The 11,048-nt window shown below is 37.8% G+C and overlaps 1 protein-coding gene across 1 annotated transcript; it reads left to right on the top strand.

The window, feature by feature from the left end:
• Positions 1 to 293: 293 nt before the first annotated feature.
• On the top strand, positions 294 to 6,424 carry LOC103508516 (mediator of RNA polymerase II transcription subunit 29). Its single transcript, XM_026823104.1, has 6 exons — positions 294 to 883; positions 1,284 to 1,345; positions 4,414 to 4,435; positions 4,489 to 4,500; positions 5,540 to 5,877; positions 5,987 to 6,424. The coding sequence occupies exons 1-5, from the start codon at positions 686 to 688 to the stop codon at positions 5,762 to 5,764; spliced, it is 519 nt and encodes a 172-aa protein (XP_026678905.1). The 5' UTR covers positions 294 to 685; the 3' UTR covers positions 5,765 to 5,877; positions 5,987 to 6,424.
• Positions 6,425 to 11,048: the final 4,624 nt, after the last annotated feature.

Below are 11,048 nucleotides of genomic sequence, written 5' to 3' on the forward strand. Positions count from 1 at the left end.
TTAACTTTGGCTTTCATACATACGACGGTGAGGTTTCTCTTTCTGAGAGAAAAACGGAAAAAACCAAATAAAACGATATTAAATTTTTTATTTGTTTAAAAAAATACAGCTTTTGACTTTGAAACTTGAAACATCACCCAAGACCCAAGTAAGCGCAACTGATCTATTGAGCTGGAGCTGCTGGAGTTTATTTAAAAAATATAAGATGAAAAATCAACAATCAAAATCAACACTCCAGCCTCTTAACTTAATAGAAAATAGAAATAGTTAGACCCTTAGGTACCCTTTTTACTTTTGAACTTTTCCCTTTTCCCTACTTTCGGACCTTAAAATTAAAAATTACATTTATATTATACTTTATACCTAATACTCCTAAAGTATGAACCTTCCATTCTAAAGAAGTTTTTCAAGTTTCTAGACCTCTTGCAATCATCTAAACTCTAGAGCAAAAAAATACTCTTTTGGCCCTAGGCCCTATTTAGTGACTTCTTCCATACTGCACATGCTAAAAGGCTAAAACTACCTACATTTAGAACAAACACTCCTTAAGCACTCATCTTCCCTCTTCCCTTTCATAGAACGATTATTTCAGTTCGAGCATTTAACATTTAAGTGAAAATAGAACTTTATCAATAAAAGAAACCAGTGTTTTACCAAGCTAGGTATTGTTGATTTGAGTTGAACAATGAATATAGGACCACCACCAGGTATGATGGGTCAGATGCAAGGTCCTTCCCCACTGCAGGGGCCTCCCCAGTTACAAGGTCCTCAACAAATACCGGGTCAAATGCCAGGCCCCCCCCAAATGCAAGTACAACAAGAAAAATTTGACAACATATCCAAAGTGAAAAGTCTGACAGGTCAACTGAGAGAGTCTTTGAATGTAAGTTAAGTTCATTAATAAATTTCACCGCTAATTTTAAAGAGCACTAACTCAAAATTGGCTTGAAACGTTTAAGAGTCCAATAGGTGACTCACCATCATAAACTCTTGTATTATTTCTTCAGATATAATTTTTTCAAAAAACCCTAAATCTTGGTAAATCTATTGTTTCAAAAAAAGTCAACCATTTTTTAAATTTTTTGAGTGATACGTACATTTGTCTCAGCTTGGGCAAAGGTACACAGTTAACAGAACTACTAGTAATTTGTATATTTGAAAAGAAAAATTACTACTCTAGATAAATATTGACTCTGCTCTGCATGATGACTTTAAAACTGTTCATCCTTTCTGCTGGACTTTGTGTAATAAATTTCTACCCATTGATTTCATTCTGTTTTCAGACTACATTGAAGACAGCTGCTCTCAATGTGATACAGAACAATATCATTGACAGTGTTTCAGTGTAAGTACAAAATACTAATACCTACTGGGTGAACATGAAAAACGTCAACAAAATCCTAGGATAGATTCCCAGTAAAAACATTCTATAGGGTGTTTTTTTTTTTTTTTTTTTAAACTATTATACTTAGGTAAAGACATGCTATCTGAAGTATGGTCACAATGTTTTGTTTTTGAAAAGGCAATTTGAAAAGTGTTTGAATACTAAGTTTGGGCATACCGGCCCCTCAGATAGCTTGAACAAAGCAAAACATTTGGTTTAATTTTCTCTTGTTTTGTGAATAGGTATGTAATTTTGCTCAATTTCCCTCTTAATTTCCTTCCACAATCGTGTGATTTGACACCTTTGGATGATTTTCTTTCGGAATATGTGTAAAATCATTAGTTCATGGTGATAAAAAAGTAAACTTTGGAGTACCTGGAAGATTTCATTAATTGTTTTTGCAAATAATATACGGCTTCAGATTATTGAAAAAGTGGTCAAAAACTGGATTTTCCAGTTTCATTTGATCTAACTGAGGCACCCATTTACCCAAAATTTTATTCAAAGGTCAAACACTAAATGGCAAACTTTTACCTTTCAAATAAAAAACCATGACCATACCTGAAATAGTATGTCTTTTATAGCATTTTGAAAAACAAACCTCAAAAAAAAACTATACAGGGTGTGCCAGAAAAACACTGACAACAGCTCAGGGTAGGTAGATCTCATCATTTGCAACAAGGTTCTGTGGGCCATTTTCCTAACTTTGGATTCGTTTCCAAGAAATGTCCAAAAAACCACCTTCTAAAAAAATGCAGACCTTGTGTCAGTTTTTAGGTCATAACTTTTCAATTTTAATCGAACTGTTTTTGTTAAAACCACGAGCCAGAGCACATGCAGACCTTGTGTCAGTTTTTAGGTCATAACTTTTCAATTTTAATCGAACTGTTTTTGTTAAAACCACGAGCCAGAGCACTGCAGACCTTGTGTCAGTTTTTAGGTCATAACTTTTCAATTTTAATCGAACTGTTTTTGTTAAAACCACGAGCCAGAGCACAAAATTTTAATCCGAATTGACCTGATCTCTGATTTCCAAAGTTCAGGTTTGATGTGTTTTTTCAAGCTCAAAAAAAGAGTGTGGGTGTCTTCGGGGATCTAGAATGCTACAAATAACTTCATTAAGTAAGTGTTAATTATTATTGGTGTGAAGCTAGCCGTGCTAGCCATAGATTAAATTCTTTGCTCTGGCGATGCTCTTTACATTTTCTTTGGAAAAAGTTTGAGTGTGGGTGTCTTCGGGGATCTAGAATGCTACAAATAACTTCATTAAGTAAGTGGTGTGAGTTTGTGTAAGTGGTTATTATTGGTGTGAAGCTAGCCGTGCTAGCCATAGATTAAATTCTTTGCTCTGGCGATGCTCTTTACATTTTCTTTGGAAAAAGTTTTCCCCTGATTGGTTGAAATTCCAGCGGAAAAATTGAATTTTATTTTCAGAGTCCTCACGTTTTCTACACCATTGCAGCCAGCCTAGTTAGCTTAGTTGGTAGTGCGTCTGCCTTGTAAGCGCTAGGCCGCAGGTTCGATTCCCGCCCGGGGCGGATTTTGTCCTGATGGGATGATGTTCGTTCTCGGAACGGCTGGCTTTCTCCTATCCTGTCTTCCTTCTCTCTTCGATTTCGGGACGATAAGACCATAGCGGAACGGCTGGCTTTCTCCTATCCTGTCTTCCTTCTCTCTTCGATTTCGGGACGATAAGACCATAGCAGTTACAGTTCCCCCTGGCTTTCTCCTATCCTGTCTTCCTTCTCTCTTCGATTTCGGGACGATAAGACCATAGCAGTTACAGTTCCCTCTGTGTTCCTATCCTGTCTTCCTTCTCTCTTCGATTTCGGGACGATAAGACCATAGCAGTTACAGTTCCCTCTGTCGGCAGGCTTTCTCCTATCCTGTCTTCCTTCTCTCTTCGATTTCGGGACGATAATCGCTTTCTCCTATCCTGTCTTCCTTCTCTCTTCGATTTCGGGACGATAAGACCATAGCAGTTACAGTTCCCTCTGTCAACTTTCTTCCATCCTGTCTTCCTTCTCTCTTCGATTTCGGGACGATAAGACCATAGCAGTTACAGTTCCCTCTGTCAACATAAAAAAAAAACTACAACATTGCAAAGGCACCCACACACGGTCAGTAGTTTTCTAGCATCATGTCTGTTTTTCGGTAGTCAAGTGGTTGTTTCTCCGGGAAGGACGTGAGTTAAAAAGGCAAATAAAATCTCATTCTGACCCTTGATTGCCCTTGAATAAAGCGCGAGTTTTCCTGAAAGATTGAGACCTGTGCTCCAAAATTTCTTTGGACAAAAACCGCGTGTTTCGTAACGTAAAAATCGGACAAAACAAGGTAAATCTTTTTCGAGCTTGAAAAAACACATCAAACCTGAACTTCGGAAATTGGAGATCAGGTCAATTCGGATCAAAATTTTGTGCTCTGGCTCGTGGTTTTAAGTGTTTTAACAAAAACAATTTATCAATTAAAATGGAAAAGTTTATGACCTAGAATTTGACACGAGTTCTGAATTTTTTTTTAAAAGGTGGTTTTTTGGACATTTCTCGGAAACGAACCCGAACTTAGGAAAATGACCCACAGAACTTTGTTGGAAATGATGAGATCTACCCACCCTGAGTCGTTGTCAGTGTTTTTCTGGCGCACCCTGTATAACATTTTTTCCGATCACGCCCAATTTCCAAGATAGGTATCCGCCATTTTTTTTTTTTTTTTTTTTTATTTAACAAATTTTCTTTAAAACGGGTCTAAACAAGGAGCTCAAGGTAGGTTGTAACCTTTTTTCCTATTGAACTTACTTGAAAATTTCAAAAGGACATTTTGATTCTTTTTCCTGTGAACTCCGACGGCTTTAGAGTGGCTGTTATACACCTAACTAACTCTTCTGGGCTTTCAACATAGCAACAAGTGTCCATGATAAAAGTAAAGTCTGAACCAATGTAACGACCGTTGCAATGAACTCTCAAGACATGTAAGAATGTCATAATATGTATGTACTATGATTTCTCAATGTTATAATATTTTGTTTTCAGGAAATGTGCGATGCTCGCGATTGCTCAAGGTTTGATAAACAAATTGGAAGGTCTACGGTGTATGTAGCCAGATAGGAGCTCAATCTCGTATGCTTATTTAGCATCAAAGCTTTCATACTTATAGTGTTCAAACTTTCAGTTGAAGACAGTAGGAACTCCATTCGTCCCTCAATGTTCAGGCGAGGCTTACAGGAAATGTGATTTATTGAGGAGGCGCGGTAGGCGCTCCGCCCGCCAAAGTCAAGAAAAGTTTTACCGCGCTACTGAGGATATTACACGCGACAGGGAAAGTAGCCGGTTTTCAGGTAGTTGTAGAGGGACAACTACAAATGATGCGAAGAAAGACGACTTGCCTCGTGTGTGTGTTGTTGGGGGCATGAAAGTAGACCAAGTTGAAAAAAAAATCATCAAAATCTGTTTAAAGTTTAGCCGGCGAGATATTTGACTTTGATACGCTCAAATTTTTCATCATTCTGCTTGATTTCTAAACTTTTTTGGGTGGGGATTAGAGTGTTTGTTTATCTCTTTTGTGGGCAGCCTTGATTATATTTGGGGGGAGAACGACTTGGCGGGGTCTTTTTTTTATGCCACCGAGTGTTTTTTTTTTTTTTTTTTTTTTTTTTTTTTTTTTTTTTTTTTTTTTTTTTTTTTTTTTTTTAGTGGGACCATTTTTCAAAAAAGTTTGGTCCATACTGACCGAAAATCTATTGGTACAAAAAATTAAACTTTCCTTATCCTTATCCAATAATATGTACATAGGAAGGAAAGTATTAGTAATGTAATCGGCTGAAATTTTTGATGTTTTTTAAGAGGTTTGATAGACGGAACTGTAACTGCTAAGGTCTTATCCTCCCGTAATCAAAGAGAGAAAGAAGAAAGGATAGGAGAAAACTAGCCGTTCTAAGAACGAGCAATACGCGTTCAGAATAAAATTCGTCCCAGGCGTGAATCGAACCCGCGGGCTAGCGCTTACAAGGCAGACGCGCTACCAACCAAACTGACGAGGCTGGCCTAGTTGGATGAGGCTCAAAGTATTTATAAAATCAAGTTCCTACTAATTGTACTGATGTGCAAATTTATTGTAGCGCGGACATTAAATTGAAAACTTCTTGGTACTTGGTTTCAGAAAACTGCTATTGAATGCCATCAGCAAGGAACAAGCAGTCAACGGTATATGAATGTTGTGGTTGCCACAACACGCACCGAACCTCTCAACACCCAGGAAGCCAATACATTAACCTATCCGCAGTATCTAAGCACAACTAGAAACCAAGTAGCCTATGCCAAGGACATACATGATATGTTAACCAAAGTGTCACACAATATAACTCAGCAAGAACCTTCTACTTGAACTGAAAATGTTCCTGTTATGTCAACTCATCATTGTAAATAAATCAGTCTCGAACCCGTTTCCAGAAATGCTTCCTGCAGTGTGCAATATCATGGGAAAACTTTGAATCACATGTGTCTGACTCCCCATGATGACACGTGACGTGATATTAGTGAGTTTCTAATTTTACGTTTGTTCAGTGTTCAAATAGGATTTTAAACTATTTGCTGTCCCAAAAAGTTCATGTGTCTGACTCCCCCATCACGTGACGTGATATTAGTGAGTTTCTAATTTTACGTTTGTTCAGTGTTCAAATAGGATTTTAAACTATTTGCTGTCCCAAAAAGTTCTGACGCCTCAGGACCACTAGGTGTCTTCATAGTGACATCCTGGAAGTATACGAGCTTAATCTCGATATGGGTATTTTTGAAGGTCTAGGTGTTACCTCAACCGTTCAGCATTTAGTTTGGATATTTGTTTGTTGGTTCCGCTATATCTCGCGATTGCCTGCTCCGATTTTGATGAAATTTGTTATTTTCTCAATGACATTGACGCACAATGCCTTTTTGGTCTGGACATTTCAGATAAATTCAGAATCCAATAGATGACTCACCATCATAAACCCTCGTATTATTTCTACAAAAATACAGTGCATTCATAAAGTCCCCCCCCCCACCATCATTTTTGAATCGTTGAATTTATAAACCTCAAATTTTGTGTACGAGCCTATATTTACCTCTAGTTTTTTATAGGTGTATTATTTCTACAAAAATACAGTGCATTCATAAAGTCCCCCCCCCACCATCATTTTTGAATCGTTGAATTTATAAACCTCAAATTTTGTGTACGAGCCTATATTTACCTCTAGTTTTTTATAGGCTATGTAAAAATTCAGGGACTTTTTTAGGGTCGGCCCCAGGGAGGCCAACTTTAAAATCTTAAATGAGAACCCCCTACTTATGATAAACCATATTAAATGTCTTAAAGAACGTAGTACATTGGTACAAGTTTGAGCTCGATCCGATAACCAGGGCCGGAGTTATGGCCTATTCAAAGTTTCATTTTTCCATGTTCTCCCGCCAATAGGGGGAGCTCCAAAAATGGGAAATTCATATCGATTGGTGATTTGTGCTTCAAATAGGTCCCTCTAATGGTTCATATTGAAATTCAGCCCCAAAAATGAAATTTAGACTTCCGGCCCTGATGGTCTCCGGGGGTGGAATTAGATGTTGGGGGGGGCTTGGGGGGCTTAAGCCCCCCCAAAGTTATCAGGGCCTCTTACACTAGATAAAATTGGATTTCAGAATAATAATCCAAAACACCATTTTTTACTTTTATCCTATAGGAAGGAAAGTAATGTAATCGGGTCAAATTTTCGATGGTCAGTTTTTAGTGCCAAAACACGTTTTGAGGTCCCTAGAGCTTAAATCCAAAGTTTCAGCCATTGGTCCGTGTCTGTGTCTGTGTGTCCGTGTGTCTGTAAACAAAATATCTCGAGAACGGTAAGAGGTAGAGACTTGAAATTTGGTATGTAGCTGTCAAATGTGACAAGGATGCGACACGAAACTTTTGGTTAGGATCGGTGCAACGGTTGGCGGCATTTTACCGCTTTTTGGCGGTTTTTGGTGTAATTTAACAATATCTCGGGAACGGTATAAGCTAGAAACTTGAAATTTGGTATGTGGTTCACTAATGTGACAAGGATGCAACACAAAACGTTTGTTTGAGATGGTTGCTGCGCTTGGCGGTATTTTTACCGCTTTTGGACAGATTTCGACCGTTTTTTGGCGGTTTTCAGCTATAGCGACAAAACGGTTAGAGATATTGTAAAAGTTAGGGTAAAAGAACACTCAAATAAGCATCATTCAATAGGATAAGGAAAGTCGTGTGATATTCACACCAGATTTTTTATTACGTAAGACATAATTATAAATCAGTCTCACAACTTGCAACACCCTGTATAGTGTATACCTATATGTTACACAAAATAAACAAGATGGAACTGTAAATTTATGTAAATATATTTTTTTATCATTTAACTTTATTTATTTTTAATTGTAAGAAGGAGTCATAAAATATATACGAGTATTTACATTATGTACAATATTAAACTTTTTTTTTTTGTTCAAGCATGAAAAAGAAAAAAAAACGCTAATGTCTTAAAGAGTAGCTTAGATTTTTATCAAGAGGTTGGAAAGAGGGAGCGGAGAAACAATAAGAAATACAGGATAAGAGAACGAGAAACAAGCCTCATCTGTAAAGGATAAGTAGCTTAGATTAGTAAATACTTGTGTTGGGTGACTTTACCTTACGATCATCCAGACCTCTCCAGCAGGGTGGCTGTAACGTGTTGGATGGTAGGTAGGTATATCCCACCATCATCACAATGGAGCAGTTGCAAATGGGTAAAAATTATTAATAAATGGTCGATTCCTATGTAAAAAGTTGGGAAAAATCCAAATCTGAGGTCTTTTGATAAATATAGGTACAGTGCATTCATAAAGTCCCCCCAACCTTAATAGATCAGTTGCGCTTACTTGGGTGATATCGCAAAGTCATAGAGCAGGAAAAATGAGGACCAACGGAATTTTTCTTTTTCTTCTACGACTTCTAGATCCCGAGATAAATCGATTTAAACTAATAAAAAAGGACAGAAAACGGTTTCATTTACAATCACTCAAAAGAATGGTTGACCTTTTTAAAAACAGTAGATTTAAAAAGAATTGGGGTCTTTTGATAAATATACAGTGCATTCATAAAGTCCCCCCAACCTTAATAGATCAGTTGCGCTTACTTGGGTGATATCGCAAAGTCATAGAGCAGGAAAAATGGTGCGCACAAACATGAATTGCGCAGAAAAGCATGCGCACAAACAGATTAATGTGTTGCCTGCGAGGGAGCTTTGCTCGGGACATTTGATGTGACGTCATCGCCAACGGGAGCGTATGCCGTGACGTCAAAGTTTACGATTTACCGGTATTTTTTAAATCGATTTATCTCGGGATCTAGAAGTCGTAGAAGAAAAAGAAAAATTCCGTTTGTCCTCATTTTTCCTCCTCTATGACTTTGAAACATCACCGAAGTAAGCGCAACTGATCTATTAGTGAGAGCACGGTTTGTCCAGTGGTAACGCATTAGCTTGCCATGCAGAAGGTTTCGGGTTCAGATCCCATCATCCCTCTATGACTTTGAAACATCACCGAAGTAAGCACAACTGATCTATTAGTGAGAGCACGGTTTGTCCAGTGGTAACGCATTAGCTTGCCATGCAGAAGGTTTCGGGTTCAGATCCCATCATCAACGAAAATTTTTTGCACTAATTTCGATTACAAATATTTCAATTTCAAAAGAGACCCTCGACCCACCTGCGGGTGCGGTGTTACCCTAACCGTGGACCATATATTTAATTGCCACACACATCTACAAATACGTTCCTCCCTCCCCTCACCACCAGCCCTCGATAACAACAAGCTCGATCCGATAACCAGGGTCGGAGTTATGGCCTATTCAAAGTTTCATTTTTCCATGTTCTCCCGCCAATAGGGGGAGCACCAAAAAAAAAAAAATATTTCAATGGGTGACTTTCTGATATTCTCGTGATGACCCAGAACCTAAATGGGAAGTTTTGTGTCTCTTCTCGCCCATCTGATGAGACCAAAGCGTCAGTGTAGCTGTTGTTTCATTGCTACGAAATAATAAAAAGGGCGGTGAAACTCATCTATTTTTTTTTTTTTTTTTTTTTCATACCCCTCTTTGCTACGAAATAATAAAAAGGGCGGTGAAACTCATCTTTTTTTTTTTTTTTTTTATCATACCCCTCTTGTTTATGTGGAATAAACATAAGTTACATAAGTATATGTACTTTTAAATGAATACAGCCGTGATACCGACCAATGTAGTTCAGAGGTAGAATGTTGAACTCGTAATCCGGGGTTCGAGTCCCAGGAACGACATGAAATTTAGTAGCGTTATTTCGAGGTGGACTGAAAGATAGGCCTAATGCCAATCTTTCATTCCAACGCTGCGTTGATTCCTGGCGTTATCTCTTCGAGTGAACGCCGCGTCCTAAATTCCCGAAGTGATTCTAGAATAGTATTCAGTTCCGTCATATTCGTTTTGTTTAGTTTCCACAATTCTTACCCCCACTCCTAACGTCAAGTTGGAATGAAAAACAGCTATTAATGGTAAAAGCTATGCAGAGACAAAGGAATACTTGTTTTTCTAATGACAAACTTGATGATTATCAGGTCCAAAAATGGGAAATTCATATCGATTGGTGATTTGTGCTTCAAATAGGTCCCACTAATGATTCATATTGAAATTCAGCCCCAAAAATGAAATTTAGACTTCCGGCCCTGATGGTCTCCGGGGGTGGAATTAGATGTTTCGAAAATTCATTTTGGGAACCGAATTTCAATATGAATCATTAGTGGGACCTATTTGAAGCACAAATCACCAATCGATATGAATTTCCCATTTTTGGTGCTCCCCCTGTGGAATTAGATGTTTCGAAAATTCATTTTGGGGACCGAATTTCAATATGAATCATTAGTGGGACCTATTTGAAGCACAAATCACCAATCGATATGAATTTCCCATTTTTGGTGCTCCCGATTATCAGGAGCTGGTTGTTTTCCTATGATGAACTATATCCATGATATCTGTGGAATCTCCTCCGTGTATATATGAGGCAGGTATTTGTATGACATGTGTACCCATAGAATTACTGACAGGTAGGATTGAACTCAACGTATGCCGTGATTCATCTTGATTCTGTTCTACTGAGAGTGGATGGAAAAATGAAACTTTGAATAGGCCATAACTCCGACCCTGGTTATCGGATCGAGCTCAAACTTGTACCAATGTTAATATTATTAATAAAAGGTCGATTCCTACGTAAAAAGTGGTGAAAAATCCAATTCTAAGGTCAAAACTCCGAAAAAGTAACTTTAAAAGGTCGAAAATTCAATTTTTAATTGTTGTTCTAATGAAAAAGTTCAAATTGTGACGTCGAGGTCAAAACTCCGAAAAAGTAACTTTAAAAGGTCGAAAATTCAATTTTTAATTGTTCTAATGAAAAAGTTCAAAGAGTTGTGACGTCAGATTTCACGTCAAAATGCGCAGAAACGCTTGCGCACAAACAAACGAAGCGGGAGTCATAAATTATGACGTCATCGCCTACGGGAGCGTATACCTTGACGTCAAACTTCACGATTTACCGGTATTTTTTAAATCGATTTATCTCGGGATCTAGAAGTCGTAGAAGAAAAAGAAACACTTTTTTTATGATTATTATTTGACATTT

The sequence above is a fragment of the Diaphorina citri genome, unplaced genomic scaffold, assembly GCF_000475195.1.
Source record: "Diaphorina citri unplaced genomic scaffold, Diaci psyllid genome assembly version 1.1 scaffold405, whole genome shotgun sequence".
Lineage (NCBI taxonomy): Eukaryota > Metazoa > Arthropoda > Insecta > Hemiptera > Psyllidae > Diaphorina > Diaphorina citri.